The following is a 16911-nucleotide window of genomic DNA, read 5'->3' as shown; positions in this document are numbered from 1 at the left end:
AGCAGTCTCGCTGCCACATTTTGCACCAGCTGCAGCTTCTGGACCAACTTCAAGGGCAGCCCCACATTGAGCGCACTACAGTAATCCAGCCTGGAGGTTACCAGAGTGTGGACAACAGTGGTCAGGCTATCCTGGTCCAGAAACAGCCACAACTGTCTTACCTGCCAAAGCTGGTAAAAGACACTCCTAGCCACTGAGGTCACCTGGGCCTGGATACAGGAGCACCTCCAGACTACGGACCTGCTCTTTCAGAGCGAGTATGACCCCATCCAAAGCAGACAAATGACCAATTATCTGAACTCAGGAACCATCAACCCACAGTGCCTCCGTCTTGCTAGGATTCAGACTCAGTTTATTGGCCCTCATCCAGCCCACCACCAAGTCCAGGCAGCGGTCAAGGATTTGCACGGCCTCTCCCAATTCAAATGTTATGGAGAAACAGAACTGGGTATCATCAGCATACTGCTGACACCTCGCCCCAAAGCTCCTGATGACTGCTCCTGAGGACTTCATATACATGTTAAACAGTATGGGGGACAAGATGGTACCCTGCGGCACCCCACAGCACAACTGCCAGGGGGGCGAAAGACAGTCACCCTATGCTATTCTCTGAGAACAACCCTGGAGATAGGATCAGAACCACTATAAAACAGTGCCTCCAATACTCATCTCACCAAGTCGGCCCAGAAGGATACCAAGGTGCAAGCCGGGCTCCACAATGCCGGAGAGGGCGCTCGGGGGCAACCTTGTCAAGAGCCCGACGCACCTCGCTGTTCCACAACATGACAAGGGCTTCAACAGGGTCACCTGCTCTATCTACTGGGAACTCTCCCAGGGCATTCGGGAATCCTGTGGATTCCATTAGGCTCCGGGGGCGGACCATCTTAATCTGTCCACCACCCCTGCAGGGAAGGATCGGAGCCATAAGTCTAAACTTCACCAGGAAGTGATCTGACCATGGCAATGGGGTGACATCCCCCATCTCCAGACCACCCCTTCCTCCATCTGGAGAAAAAACCAAGTCGAGGGTGTGCCCTTCCCTATGTGTTGGGCAAGTAACAACTTGAGACAGTCCCATGGTTGTCATGGAGGCCATGAAATCCGAAGCAGGAACACTAGAGGCAGCCTCAGCATGGACATTGAAATCACCCAGCACTATCGTACTGGGCTCCTCCAACACCACAGCCGAGAAGGCCTCCGCCAGCTCGGTCAGAGAAGCTGCCGGGCAGCAGGGTGCGGTGGACGATACACCACCAGCAACCCTAGTTTACTGTCTCCTCAGCCCGACACCAGGTGCAGGCCCTCACAGCCAGCTCCAAGACAGAGTGGTTTACTGGTGACAGAGATGGAAGTTCTGAAGACCACAGCAACTCCTCCCCCCCCCGTCACTGCAGCCTGTGCTGATGTTGCACCGAGTATCCAGGTGGGCAAATTTGGGTCAGATCAACTCCTCCAAGCTCACCCAACCCAGGTCTCAGTAATGCACACCAAATCAGCACCTTCATCCACAATCAAATCATGGATGACAGTGGTCTTCTTGTGTACTGATCTGGCATTAAAAAACAACACACTGTGGGCACAGCAGATGAGCAACGAGGAACCCATCCATGAGAGGAGTGGCAGCAAGGAACATCTTCTACGGCAATTCACCACATCCCCATGGCTATATTTCCCTCTGCCCATAATCACAGTAATTCCGGGCAAAGGGGCGAGTTTGAGGCCACAGCCGAAGCCAGGCCGCCATCGGGTGGGCGTGTGTGCACGCGGCACGCCAGCGCGCCATTGTGACACGCAGGAAGGAGGCGGGGCGGCTGAAGGCCATTTAAGGCCACTCCACCAGCCTCCCGCCCTCCTTTGAATTTTGGCGGCACCCGCCCAACCCTCCCTCTGCTGCAGTGTGATTCATTTGGTCGCTACGGGGCCGACTAGGATTTTTTGGCCTGCCTGCCTCGCTTTGCTGGCAGGTTTCTTTTGCCTACTCCACACTGTGGTTGGGGGGACGGGTCAAGGGTTAGCACGGGTGCCTTTGGGATTAATAGGCTGATTGGTCTGTTTCTAGCTTTAATATGTCAATGGTCACTTGTGGCAAAGAAGTGCGGGAAAAGGTTTAAAGGGAAAGGGCAGCTAGGTGACACCTTTAGGCACCTTTGGGGGCGATTGGCGGTCCGGGGGCCTGCAGCTCAGGGCTATATGGCCCAGGGGGCAGAACATGGGCCACCTTTGGGGCCAACGTGCCTCATCCGCTCAGAGTTTCACGGCTCCGGGGGGCGGTGATGCGGGTTGGACCCCCTACACATCTTCAGGGTGTGGCCTGAGCTGGGGTCTGGCACAGGGCAGCCCCGGGCTCAGGCAAGGTTTAGTCGCCCTATGGCTGCAAGCAGGCTTTGCCTGGATCATCAGAATGCTCCCGCACTTGATTTCCCCTCTGCAGGTTCATTATTCTAATTGATTCCGTTTAATAAAGTGGCCCATGATTTAACCCAATGAATGGTGTTTGTGTTTTATTTCGGCAATAGGCCGCAATGGGAATTCTGTGTTTTGATGTAGTTTCCCTCTAAGCCAGCCTCACTCCAACTTGCAAACTGTTTGATCAATCAACGTGTTGCAACTCTGAGGTATGTACAATGGGAACTATTTGCTGGGGTTGGTCGTAAATCTCTGACATCAGCAAGGGGCATATATTCCCACTTCTACCTGCGGGTTGGTATAGTTTCATTTCCGGCGCCCAACTTCTACTCACCTCCACTCCCCGCTTACTGCCTAGAAAAAAATGGCAGAGCAGCTGCTTAGCAACCCAGCTGCACAAAATTCTTAATGTTACAAGGTTGGGTTGAATAGACTGCTACAGTTAAAATCAAATACAGGATTTGTTAGCTCCTGTGAAATAGCCTGGTGACCCCATCGTGTAATTATTTAACATGTCTTTTGACAGGACACAAAAGGAAAGAAGTTTAGAATAGCACTATTTACAACAGGCTCTCCCTGATCTGGGTTGTGAGGAAGAACCAGATCAGGAAGAGAAAGGTGGTGAGGGACTGTGGGTGCCGGCTCATAGTACAATTCTAACAACGTATACTCAAAAGTAAATGGTGATGCTGACAAGGAGAGCTGGCAAATAAACACCTGTGCACACGTGCAAACTATGGGAGTATGATGTCAATATCCTGGGCAGAGGCTGGTGGTAAATGCCAAGTACTGCACATTGGGCTAAAACATCCTGCTCCCTCTCCACCCACTGGCGTGTACACAGAATAGGGGTGGGGGAGAATATCCAACAAAACAGAACCTGTTACCTGATCCTGACTGAATTCGCTAGTTCACTATCCTTCGGAGCAGCACCAATCTCTTGCAGCGGGCTGTGGCTGTAATCAGCATGGATTTTGTGGCCGCAAGTGCAATTTTTTTTTCTGAAATGCTCCCCCTATTTTACGTGAGTTTTTTTGTAATTAAGATGTTGTGTCAACCACAGGATTTCCATTTGTCCATTATATATTACAAACAATTTTTGTTATTATTGCAATATAATGCAAAAAAAATGGCTATATATGTCTTCAATGTTAATTGTCAAATCATCCTGCAATGTCATGTTTTTCAAATAAGATACCTCAGAGCATTCTGAATCTCTTGAGTGGGAAATATTACAATGATGAGACTGACCCACGCTACCGGCCTCGCCCTGTCCCTACCCCTCTTTTGTTGCTTCTGTCCTAAGCTAACCAAGGTCTGTCTCTCTCGCGCGCTCCCACTCTCTCTGTGCTAAATGTGCATGTGTGTGGGGGGGGTCACTGTGACTGAAAAAAACCCCAAAAAACCACATGGAACACTGTGATCATCCATTCACGCCAGCGACCTAAACATTATGCAATGTTTTTCCCACCACTAAAAAACCATATGGAATGCTGTGATCTGATCATTCATTCATGGCAGCTACCTAAAAATTATGCAATGTTTTTCTCAGCTGTCAAAAATCTACATGGAATGCTGTCATTTACATAAGTATCCACGAAAGCAATTGTGTAATTTTTGCAACCCGAAAAAAACCCCACCTGCGGATCGAATCATCCAAAAACACTCGCAGCAGATCAAATCAGCAAGCGCCAAAGACAGTGGAAACAAAAAAAGGATGGACCAGTAAAGAAACAAAAGACTATCGAAATGCATGCGGATCAGCACCATGCAGTGAACCCCATCCCTAACATAGAGCAACTATGCATCAAACAATAAAGATGCAGGCAGTGATGTGCAGATGCATTTTAAAATACAGTGAGATAAAAAGGTCATGTGTACAACCATAAAATACCATCTCTGAATGAGACACAAGAGTAGGAAAGCAAGTCTGCAAAAACATTACATGGGTCATACAATAACACTCCCCAAGCCAGTAGGAGGATAATCAGTTGAAGATATGTGCTGTTATGATTTATCCCCATAACGCAGAGGTGGAGAGGTTATGGCCCTCCAGATATTTGTTGGACTTCCACTCCTATCAGTCGCAGCCAGCTCCAATGGTCAGGGATGATGGGAATTGTAGTACAGTAACATTTGAAAGGCTACAGATTCCCACCACTGTGATAGAGGCTATAAATGTCTGCTATATGCTAGGAATACAGCTTTTAAAAAAAGCTAATTGGTATGAATAAGTAATATCATACACTTCTGTTTATTCCAGTTGGGTTGCAAATATTACCTCTGAAATACCCACGTTTCAATGTTTAAATTTTCAGTTACCTTAGTATGACTTTATATGCCATATTTTACATATAAATGAATGCAGTTTCACAGTCCTGCCATAGCAACATAAACAATGCAGTATGTCATGTTTAGTGGCTCCATTTTCTTTTCTTTTTAAAAAAAACTTGTCCAGCCTTGGGCCTTGACAAATAAATGTACGTGTTTTTTTCTTTAATTGCTAGCATATGCACCCTGAGTCATCTGAAGCAAGTAGCATAGTTAAAAAGTCACACATTAATGAGTCCATCACTCTCTTAATTAAAGACTCAAGATTCAGTCTGAAAGCTAGTGTGGTGTAGTTAGAGTGCTGGATCTCAGAGATCTGGGTTCAAATCCCCACTCAATTATGAAGTTCACATCTCTGAGCCTACCCTACCTTACAGGGTTGTTGTAAGGATACAATGGGAGGGTAAAACTATGAACACCACCTTGAACTCCTTGTAGTAGTAGTAGTAGTAGTAGTAGTAGTAGTAGTAGTAGTACTGCTGCTGCTGCTACTACTACTATTACTACTAATAATAATAATAATAATAATAATAATAATATGTCCATGCATACAGAGTAGTGGCTAAAACTAGGCTCAACTGTGAACCAGGAAGTCTATAGTTCAAATCTCAACTTAGTTGTTTCACTAGGTGGCCTTAGGAAGCAGTTATTTCTCCCCCTCTCTCCTCCACCTTCTTCTATCTGCAATATGGGGATAACAACTTTAACACACCTTTTAGGATTGTTGTAAGAATTACTATGGGAATATATGTCAAATGTTTTGAACACTCTAAAAGTGCTATCTAATAATCTACATATAATTAGCACTATAATCTACATTTGGTCAAGGTTTCCAGCAACATGTTAGGGTCTCTTAAGCCATAGGTTAATCCAGTTCTGTTTAGTGCCATGTTAAACTCACATTACTTATACTCTATCTTTATATAGTTTTCCGGGCTTCAGTACAATAAGTACATATTATATGTGTACATGCGTCGGATTGTTTGGGGACAACAGGATGTGAGGCTCCCTTTTCTTTATCCTTATGTCTTCCCTCCCACTATTTTTTAAAGAATCTCTGACAATAATTGATTATGTGTGCGTAGCGAAAGCTCAGATCTGATTTTTCATCCTTCTGTTGGAGCTTGATTTGAACAAATCCACAAGGGATTGTTAAGGAGAAACTAGTTCAAACCTCAATGAGAGAGAATGGATTTCTCAAATGAGAAAGCAACATGCTATTGATATCATTGGTCTCAAGGAGCGTAAGCATGCCTAACTCTTTTAGGGCATGTACACATTAGCAGCTTAAAATACAGTGAGATCATTCCTGCCTGCACCCCCCACTCAATGTGTTTTGTCACATTTGGACATTGTTGTACACATCAGAGAGACAGCAGGAATGTCTTCATTTGACACACATTATCTGTTTGGTTTCCTCACCTCTGCAATCCTCCAGGAACACCTATTCATGAAACTGTCATCTGCACATACACACTCATCTGTACATATGCAATAGCTGTCTCAAATAGACACATCTGGCTTTGCAGTCAGATTGAAATTGGTCTGAGGAAAAATGCATCAAACAGCAGTATTTCTCAAAGATCAATATAGATTTGGCTAACATCATGTGTATGTGGCATCAACAGGGCCAGCTCGTTTTCTGGGGACCCTTGGGCAAAGGCTATCAGTGGGCCCCTTGTGCCCTTGCTTTCCTCCTCAAACCACACTCCTCATCCCTCTTGGCCCCACCCCTTTAAAGTAAAACAGATCTTGACCTGGCAACTCCCCCTTCCCCCTCCCCTTTACATCTGGCTATGCCTCCCCCTGCTTTCCCCCTCCTCTTTAGACAGGAGTGTTCCTCCATGGCTTGTCTGAGTTGCTCCCTGCCACCTCCTCCAGCCTCCACTGCTGCAATGAGCCAGGGAAGCTTCCCTAGTGGTGAGGAAGTGGGCTGCATTGGTGCCTCGGATGGGCACCTCCCCATGGCCTGTAGGAAAGGGAGGTCTCGCAGTAGCAACACTGCCTGCCGTTGCCCATTCTCTGCCTGGTCTCACCTGCCTGTCTTCACACCACCACCATCACACAGATTGGAGGAAAGGGAGGCCTCATGGTAGTGATGCTGAGGCCTCCCACAAAGCAGCTCCGTGGGTCACCCAGGGCGCCACCTGCTTGCTTGTACTGCTCGCTCATCTTCCTTCTGCTGTGCACTCACTCACCTTCTCTCCTGGGGCCAGTGAGGAGCCCCTCTGAAATCCTGGACCAGTGCCCCACCTGGCCCTCTGTTGGAGCTGGGCCTGGGCTTCAAAAACTAACAGTGGGAGCACATTGGATGCAGAGTAAATGGTAATGTGTACACAGCCTCAGTTACAACTAGGATATTTGAACTGCGGGATTTTCATCCATATGTATTTAAATATTATGATAAGATGAAATAGGGAAATTTGCCCTTCTTCAAACCAATAATATTTTCAACATACTAACACCAGATAGCTCCAGTTAATTATTATTAATTAATTAATACCAATCCATCTTAAAAAAAAATACTGCAGCTTTACTCTCAGAAGATGCAAGTAAAAGTCTTGCCAGAAAAAAAGTTAAAGACCATTGCAAATAAAATAAATTGTAATGTTGGTTATTTCAAATATAGTGGATCTTTTTGTACTGTATATATTTATGAAAACTTATTTCCTTATTTTCTTTCAAATTATATTATGATTTCAAATCAATACTCTAGATATAAACAAACATCTTTATAACTTACACAGACCTAAGGTTCTGATCCATCTAAACATGCTGTCCAACATTAAATTCTGTAAGTTGGCCTCTGATAACCATACATATAACGACCTTCATCTTCCCACTCCGTTTAAACTTCAGGAAAGAAAGGAGAATGTTGTCCCTAACAGCCCCCATATCCTGGCTGCAGCCTCATCAAATATCTTCAGTAGCATACTGCTTCTTCAAGAAGGACTTCCTGCTTCCAGGGTAACAGGAAACTATTTCTGGACAAGCAGTGGCCAGACTGGAGCCCACTCCCTACAGGTGGGAGAGTACAACAGTCTATAGGGAGGAAACTAAGGAAAATGGGAGGGACAGCGGAAAAGCAAAAGGTGAAGGATGTAAGACCTATGACAATGCGAGGTAATAAAAGGATATGAGAGATTGAAAAAGAATAAAGAAATGAGAGGAAGATTAAAATAAGACATGTGGAAAGGGATGAAGAAAAGGAAAGCATAGGCTGCAGCATTGTTACTGTCAGGAGCCTCTGTGGCTAGAACCAGGAGCCATCGTGGCTTTGATCTGTGCTCTGCTGCTCACTTTGTGAGCAATCATGCTTACAGATCAAAGACATCCCAGAGCTACAGTGCCATCCTACACTCTACAGGGAAACAGCCCATTCAAGCAGTCCATTGGTCTGTTCGGACCTGGTAAAGCTATGAAAGCTTCCAGATTAGACTTAGGGTTGCCAAATAACTGGAAAAGGGAGGGGGGACTTTGGCTCCTTTTCTCCCTCTTGGCCAGCTGACTGAAATACACGGGGCCCCATTACATATCATAAATTAATTTAAAAAACTGTTGTGCTGGACTCTGTCTCCAGACCCATCCAAACTTGCTGGGCTCTGGGTCCATCCCAACCTAGAAATCTCCATTCCCAAGCCTAGGTCCCACCCAGATACCAACATCTGGCATCCTTGCTCAGGTTTGGGCTTAGCCTGGGCAGGAGTCAACTTGGGCTTTTCTGGTTACTATCTCTGAACTTCTCTGTCTGCTTAGATTATCCTCAGACCCTGATCCTGCCAATTCCCTGGGGGCACAGAGGGAGATATTCAACACTAATCCCACTCAGAGTAGACCCACTGAAGTTAAGGAAATGACTAACTTAGGTGCATTAATTTCAGTGGATCTACTCTGAATAGGTCTTAGTTGAATACCACCCTGTAGATTTGGGAGGGTTGGGGGCAGGGCTTTGGAGGCAGGTTCCAGGAACAGAGTTCTGCAAAAGAACTGTGTATTTATTTATAGTGTATGGCTTTTTAAGGAATACTGGTGAAAAATAGTTCTCCTTGCTTTTCCAGTAACTGGCCTGAAAGCCACCCAAAAAATTAAAATACATAATTAGGCCATTATGATTCTGGATGGTTGGTAACCCAACCTATGTCACCAGTACACCATCAGCTTCAATGAATCAATGCTATCATCAAGGTATCTGTGGGACTATCAAACTCCAATCGTATACACTCCTGCGGGTAAGTTGAGCTGAACTCAATGGGACTTACTTTTGAGTAGACATATATGACTGCGCTGTAGATCAATGGCCACTTCAAATCAACATTATTGTTGTTGTTGCTGTTGTTACTACTGCTACTACTACTACTACTACTACTACTATTATTATTATTATTATTATTTTTACCTGCCCTTCACCCTGAGGTCCCAGGGCAGATTACAACAATTTTAAAAGATTTTAGATTAAAACAATTTAGATTAAAACAATCTAAAACCACATCATAAAAAATAGGGTGGGTCTTAAAAATATACATCTCAGGGGCAGGCACGTCTTCAGCATTTGCCTAAAACTGTACAGTGAAGTTGCCAGACACACCTTGGTGGGGAGTTCCACATTAGGGGCTGCCACAGAGAATACCCTCTCTTGCGCCATCACCACCCCCTGCGCTTCTGAGGATGATGGAACTGCCAAAAGGACCCCCTCAAAATCCAAGAGGGTCTATAGAGAAGGGCGTGGTCTTTCACATATTTGCAACCTAACTCGTTTAGGTCTCTAAACACTAGCATGAGCACCTTAAATTGGGCTCAGAAAGAAATGGCAACCAATGCAACTGTTCAAACAGGGGTTATATGAGTTCTAAGGGAACACTAGCCAGTAATCTAAGTGCTGCATTTTGGACCAGTTGAAGTTTCCGAATCACCATCAACGGCAGTCTCATGTAGAGCACACTGCAATAATCCAATCTGGAAGTTTCGAAAGCATGGAGCTCTGTGGCCAAGTCATCTCTGTCCAAAAGGGACAGAAGGTGGCGACCTAGCTGGAGCTGGAAAAAGGCACTCCTAGCCACTGAGGCCACCTGAGCTTCCAGTGACAATTTTGGATCCAGGAATACCCCCAGACTGTGAACCTGTTCCTTCCAGGGGAGTGCAACCCCATCCACAACAGGCTGTCTCCCCACCTCCCGGACATGTGAACTCTGGACACTTAACGCCTCTGTCTTTTAAGGATTCAGCCTCACCAGTGTAAGTGAAAGCATGATGATTAGAAGTGCTTATGACTGCAGCATATTTTTTCAGACACTGTAAAATGAATACAATCCATAGCTAGAGTATGCTTTATAAAAACTACAGTTTAAAGAAAGAAATAGTAACAAATCAGATATTGCCCTCTTCTGCCCTTTAGCTGCTTAATAAGCTCAGAAAAATTGCTTTTACTGAGCATTTACAAAGTCTAACACACAGATTGATACATGTAGTCGGTGACTCAATTTGTTTAATGTTTATTGTTCTGTATTTGATGTCATACAATTAATCAAAAAATAAAAAATAATAATAAATGTCCAATATGTCAGTGACAAATATTCACATGCTAAGAAGGTTAATATTTTGATAACTGTTACCTTATTCCATCGGTTATCAAAAATAAATTCTACAGTATAAGATTTAAATTTTAAAACAAAAACCTTACCCCTTAAGTGTGGATCCCAAGTTCATTTGATTCCATGTCATGCATTCAAGCTGTGAGGTCATTTGGTATAAATTGTCACTGTTATGAAAATATTTAAAGTTAGAACTAACGTTTTGTGACCCATGTCAAATAATTTGTGCTAATTGAGAAGCGATGTTCTTATTTTCTTTTTAAAAACATTTCAAAACAAATGCAAATACCAGTTCAAATAATTTATTTATTACTGTGCTAACATGATACCTATTTCTAAGGCTGAATTTAAAAAGAAAGAAAATAAAAGAAGAAATATTAGAGGAGAATATAACATACTACCCTCAGAGTTTTCCAAATGTTCATAAAATATTACATACTGAAATTATTTCTACAGGGAAGTAAAATATTATTATATGCAATTTAATTATTTATAAACCCATAAGAGCAACATATTGCTTTGGGGAAAGATAATTTTTTTACTCTTTAATGAAGACTGCATTAAATAGTTAATTAACTGAAACAGTTATGGAGACAGGTGATTAATGTTGCTACATGAAGTAACGTAACACAAAGAGAAAAACATAAGAGCTTGAACTTTAAACTCAACCATGTGTGAACAAGCTATGAAGTTTGAGAACACAAATGCTCTCAAAAATCGCTCTATATTGTTAAGCTTTTATTATTATTAAAACATTCTTAGAGAACATCAGCTTAGTGTTATTAGTATAACGTCCGCTGTTTTAAAAAATGCCAAATATTATTTAAGAACTTTTCAGCCTTATGGGGGCCCAAAGGGATTATATAAATATTACCATAAATAAATAAATAAAGAAGAAAAACAGCTGCAACACCAATTTATATGGTTGTGATTGGCCACTTCTGCCCCATATCAACAAGTTGGGAATACAACCTCTTTTTTACCATGACCTAAATTGACAAGTCTCTCAGGCACAAATACACCTTTCAGTGCAATTCTATGCAGGTCAACTCAGAAGTGAGCCCCATTTGGTTCAATAAAGTTTACTCCCTCCCAGCAGGTAAGTGGAACTTCAGCCTTAGACATATTGGCACATGTGGTAGTTAGCTCATCCAAGCAAATGCTTACTGCATAATTATAATTGTTTCAGTTGACAATTATCACATAGAAATGCTCTCATATTCTTGGAACTCTTAGGAGGAAAGTCTTGCTGTATGAACAGCTAAGATCAACTTTCTTCCAAGTTGCTAAAGGAAACCCCCTTCCTGCTGAAGAAAAAAACACTGCCTTCTTTAGTATATTTTCATTTGTACTTGCTTCAGGAGTAAGACAACATAAAGCCACAGGGCTGTATCAGGCACCCCCAGGCTTTCTTCCAGCTTGCGCGTAGCCCTGCTTTTGCCTCCATGCATCAGTCTGCCCATGTTCTTTGTTCCAAGTCAACTTTTTTTCCTGGAGAAAGCCTTGGTGTGCTGTATACAGCTTCCAAGCCATTCATTGCATATCTTAGTATATATGAATCACTGACTGACTATAAATCATCAAACTTTTCTAAGTTTAATTATAATAAAATTCACTCAAATATATTTTATAACTTTTTCTCTTCAGAAATTAGATTCCATTGAAATACTTTTTTTTAGAAAAAAAAGAAATAAAGCTAAATGACTTCAGTTGTGAAACATGCGTAATATCATTTGTCATTACCACTGAATACTATTATTCATTAGAATGTCTAAACTGCTATTATGTGACTACAATGTCCTGCATATCAGCTCAGAAATTGTTAAGACTCTCCTGCAGTTTCCCCATTTGCAACAGCAGCTCGTGCTGGTCTGTGCCACTACATTTTGCAATTCCATGAATTCTTCCTGTAATGCTGATGTAATTAATTCCTTCAAGGCCCTGATTTTTATTAGAAGTGCCAGACCTGTGCATTTACAGCAGGAGATTTTCCTTTAACTTTATTTCGTTTGACAGTTCATTTATAAGAGCCTCCTCCACAAGATCCCCTTTTTCTCTTCATTTGCTTTTCATCAAGTAATACACTTACTCATCTTGTCACCAGCAAAAAGCCACTTGCCAGAAATAGGCCCTGAAATGCCCATATACTCTTAAGAATTGCACAAAATGGAGAATTTTGCTGGGAGAGCTTTTTCCTCATGCAATGTTTCCTCATGCAGGGCAATTGCCAAAACAAGTGAGAAATCAGGACAATTTTCAACTCAGGGACAGGTTGATCATAAGAACATAACCTGGATCAAAGCAAGGATCAGTTTAGTCCAGCATTCTACTTCCCAACATGGCTATCGGAGGCCTATAAACCCTACATCAGAGGACACAAGCATGTACTGGAAAGTTTTTTTAAATGTACAAGCAAGAATACACACCACTTGGCCACATTGAAGCCTGTTTTCCAGGAGAAAAACAGCTGCAGTTGAAGTGAGCAGGTTGTAGAAATGAAATGATGGGGGTGGGAGGGAGCTGCTACATCAGCGTAAGTGTGTGAAGTGCTGCTACAGTATGTATGTATGTATGTATGTGGCATGCTGCTGCATGCTTTTGCACAGCTGTATGCTTATTTAGAGAATTTATATACTGCTAAATTACAAAAATATCTGTGTGGTATACAATAAACTTAACAAACATGATAGGGATAAAATCAATTAAAAACTAACTATAAAATCATAAGTGACTTAAAATACCTGCTGAAATAAAGAGGTCTTCATTAGGTGCAAGAAATCTAACTGTCTAATCTCAGCCAGAAGGGAGTTCCACAAAATCGGGCCCATAATACTGAATGCACAGCTCTTGGTGGATACGAGACGTGCCTCCCAGCCATGGGAGACCACTAACATGACTCCCCAAAAGACCTCAGTGATTGGGCAGGGATACAAGGAGTCAGGTGGTCCTTATGGTATCCTAGACCCAAGTTGTTAAGGGCGTTGTAAATTAATGCATGAAACTTGAACCTGGTCCAGTAGGATATGGCCAGCCAGTGCACGTGTTCATACATACACATGTGAAATGTGCTGCTCTGTGTATATGCGTATGAAGTATTTTTATATGTGCTTATGTGTGAATTGCTGCATGTGTATGATGGTGTTTGCAATGTGATGTACTGCTGCATGTATTTGCATATGGCTGTTGACCTGCTTCTGTGTGTGTTTGCGTGTAACATGCTGTGGCATGTATTTGTGTCTGATTGTGATATGCTGCTGTGTGCATTATATCTGAAGTGGTGTGTATTATATCTGAAGTGGTGTGTAAAAGTGTGCTTTGCATGTGTTTGTTTCTGTGGCATTTTACACCTTAACGTATAAACTTCATACTCCTTGGTACACTGGTGAATTTGTAAGTACCTTAGCTCTTCTCTTAAAGAAAACCTTAGCTCTTCTCTTAAATATTGTATCCAATTCTGTTTGAGATGGGAATAATCAAGACTTTATGCCAGATGTGGGGAACCTTTGGCTCTTCAGATGTTGCTGAACAATTCCCATCAGCGCCAGCAAGTGTGGCCAAGGAGTTGTAGTTCAGCAACATTTGGAGGGCCAAAGGTTCCCCTCATCTGCTTTATACACTACTTCAAATGTAACCACATCATAGAATTGTTTAGGGTATTACAGTGCCCCATACTTGAGTTCACAATTTCATTGAGCTATGCCTACCAGGCCCCTAAGTTCCCTTTCCTTATCAGTTCAGACACAACAGGGTAGTTTGGAAGTTTGGACTTTCTGCCCCAAGGTGCATCACTTTAAATTTATACTGAATGTCATTTGCCATTTTGTTACCCATTAACCCAATGGCAGGAAGAAAGCACTTTTAAGCTACTGCATATAATGTGCAGGTTCACTTAGAGCATCACCTAGAGCCATGAGAGGGGCAGAGCGCATGGTTGTTATGTAGAAATCCCAGGTTCAATCCCTGACATACCAAAAAGTACCTGTTGCAAGATCTTTTTCCTAAGACCCTGGAGAGCCACTACCAGTCAGGTTAGCCAATACTAGGTTGGTCTGACTCAGTAGAAGGTAGCTTCATATGTTTACTCTCAGCAGCTAGTTCATAATACCTACCTCTGTCTTGGAAGCAATTTCTTCCTATTAGAAGAGAAGGCTGACCAAATGCAAAGAGAAAGATGGAAGCTGGCTGAGGTGATGGAAGCAGAAGAATAGGACCTCAACAGAGACATGATGGCAGTTTAGCTTTTTTACTATGGGTGCCCCCAAAAAAGGTTAAGGCCAGCCTTCCTTGAGTATCTCTTTTATAATGTTCAAAATAGAAAATGAACTGCTTCTAGCATATATCAATACACATTGTACAAAGGCAAACATTTATGAATGTAAACCCTTTCCTGCTATCTCTCCCCATTTATTTGATAAAATTACAAGCACCTAATACTTACAAAAACAAGTGCCAATTAATAACATATGTCTATGGACATTAGCCTTTCAAGATTGCACTACCAGTCCACAGAACTCAAGTATGAACATCTTCTTAAACTATTCGAAAAAGTGTATGGTAGAAGGAGGCAATTATGGATGTGGCCACATTAAGACTATCAAAAATTAATATTGTTAAGACTACTGACTTCCTATCCTCTCATTCTGCTAATATCTCAGAATTGTCATCTAACAGTAGCTAATGATTAGGAGATGACTTCTGGATGTGGGAAATCTCTCAGTATGTTTAAATGGAATATCCATTAGAAATTGGAGAAGGCAACACTCTTCTAACAGGAGGTGGGGAAATGAAAGGTACATGACAAAGAGAGAGAGCTGTAAGATGTGAGCTGGCTGGAGGTGAAGAAATTTGCATAGTGCAGGGATCTCTCTAGGTGTCTAATGCAAGTTAGCTTGTGGTCTCTTTGCCCCCAGCCCATTTATTTATTTATTTATTTGTGTGTTGCATCAGATTTACTGGGGAAGGCAAAGTATACATATGCAACTGTGCACTGCAAACGCATCATTCAAACAAATTCCTAATCATGCAAATTCAAGAGAAGTGTGTTTGAATGGCAAATGCGCAAGAATTAATTGCAACAAAACACCAGTGGATAAGTGTACAGTGAAAAGAAAAGTAACAGATGAGTTAGTCTCAACACACAATCTCAGTTCACCCCTAGTGGAAAAGCTTTGCCTTAGAAGAAACCTTTTCTGACCAGAATGATCAAAATATGCCCCTGACAGTGCAATCCTCTGCTCAGAAGTTAGTCCCATTAAATTCAATGGGAATTACTCCCAGGTAAATGCGTACAAACTTTTGTTGTTGTTAAATTGTTTTGTTTGCCACCCAGGGCTCCTTCGGGAAGAAGGACAGGATATAAATTTAATAAATTAAAAATAAATAAATAAATATAGGAATGCAGCCTAAATATACTAAAGTAGGGCCCCATTCATACGGCAGGTTCCATTCCGGACAACCACCGTAAAGCGAAATCCGCTATAAAGTGGAACTCATTGACTAACATTGTCTAAAATGGCACCCGACACCCGAAAAATGCCGAAAAACGCCGTAAAAGTGGAACAAGCGCTATAGGAGCGGCGCCTTTCTGCAGTTGACAACCGCTGTATAGGGGAACGCTGCAAAGTGGAGCACCGCAAAGCAGGGCCCTACTGTATTGCTGGTTTCTATTCTATTCTAGTCTTTAATGACAATAAACCAAAATAGGATCCTGGAAGATCCAGAGAGTGAGTGAGTGAATGAGTAAATAAATGAATATTGTTTCTGATTTACGGGGAAGCAGGAAATAACTCCATGAAGCCTTCTATGATTGGTACAAGAAATGTATTTATTTATTTATTTATTTATTAGATTTCTTTATTAGATTTATATCCTGCCCTTCCTCCCAATAGGAGGAATTTAAAAATATTTGGTGTCATATAACATATTCAGATCTCATTATGATTGGCTTACATCTGACAGTACAATTATAGAATGCATTTTTTAACCAATAGCTCTATTCAAATATCTGCTTTAAAGCAGTCTGAAGTGCTAGAATTAACTGGAGAGAAGATTATTCCAATTATTTTGGACTGAATCTCCCAAACCGCTGCAGAGAAACTACAAAAGTCATTCTCCCCTTGCAAAAATATTTTGAAAATGAAGGGGGGAAAGACATTTGTACAGCATGGATTAATGTCAGTTGGAGTGAAATAAAAGGAAGTTAATTTTAAGCAAAAAGGGAACTTAAAAGGAAACCAGTAGTAGATCATATAGAGTTTGTTTTGGCCTGCACTGCAGCCTACAAGTTCTTGACCTTGGTGCAGAAAGAGCTATAATCTGTGTTGCAACTCCTCCACTCGTAAAGTCTTTGTAAGTGTGACTCATAGTAAATTTTCAGCATTAAACATGTTTACTACATCTAACTGCATGATACAAAAAAGTTCACAATTTAAGTTTAATAGATCCACAACTGTTGGACATCTAATGCACAATTGGAGTCCGTGTTGCTTTACCTTCTTGCCTGGCTATCAAACACCAACACAATATTTTTGACAAACAAACAACACTAGGGTTGCCAAGTCAACTATTCTTATGAGATACGTGTCCT

General features: G+C 42.2%; 1 protein-coding gene across 2 annotated transcripts in view; it reads right to left on the bottom strand.

Annotated features, from left to right (window-relative positions):
* The window catches only part of WT1 (WT1 transcription factor), a 78661-nt gene that overhangs the window by 39691 nt on the left and 22059 nt on the right, over window positions 1–16911 (bottom strand). Inside the window, exon 4 of one of the 2 annotated variants that reach the window (XM_061610542.1) lies at window positions 10415–10492. The exons of the other annotated variant lie outside the window; for it this stretch is intronic. Coding sequence (XP_061466526.1) covers window positions 10415–10492 — 78 coding nt within the window. The remainder of the gene's footprint in view (window positions 1–10414; window positions 10493–16911) is intronic. 2 annotated transcript variants of the gene reach the window in all.

This window comes from Rhineura floridana, chromosome 2 (assembly GCF_030035675.1).
Source record: "Rhineura floridana isolate rRhiFlo1 chromosome 2, rRhiFlo1.hap2, whole genome shotgun sequence".
NCBI lineage: Eukaryota > Metazoa > Chordata > Lepidosauria > Squamata > Rhineuridae > Rhineura > Rhineura floridana.
This window is presented reverse-complemented; position numbering and strand designations above follow the sequence as displayed.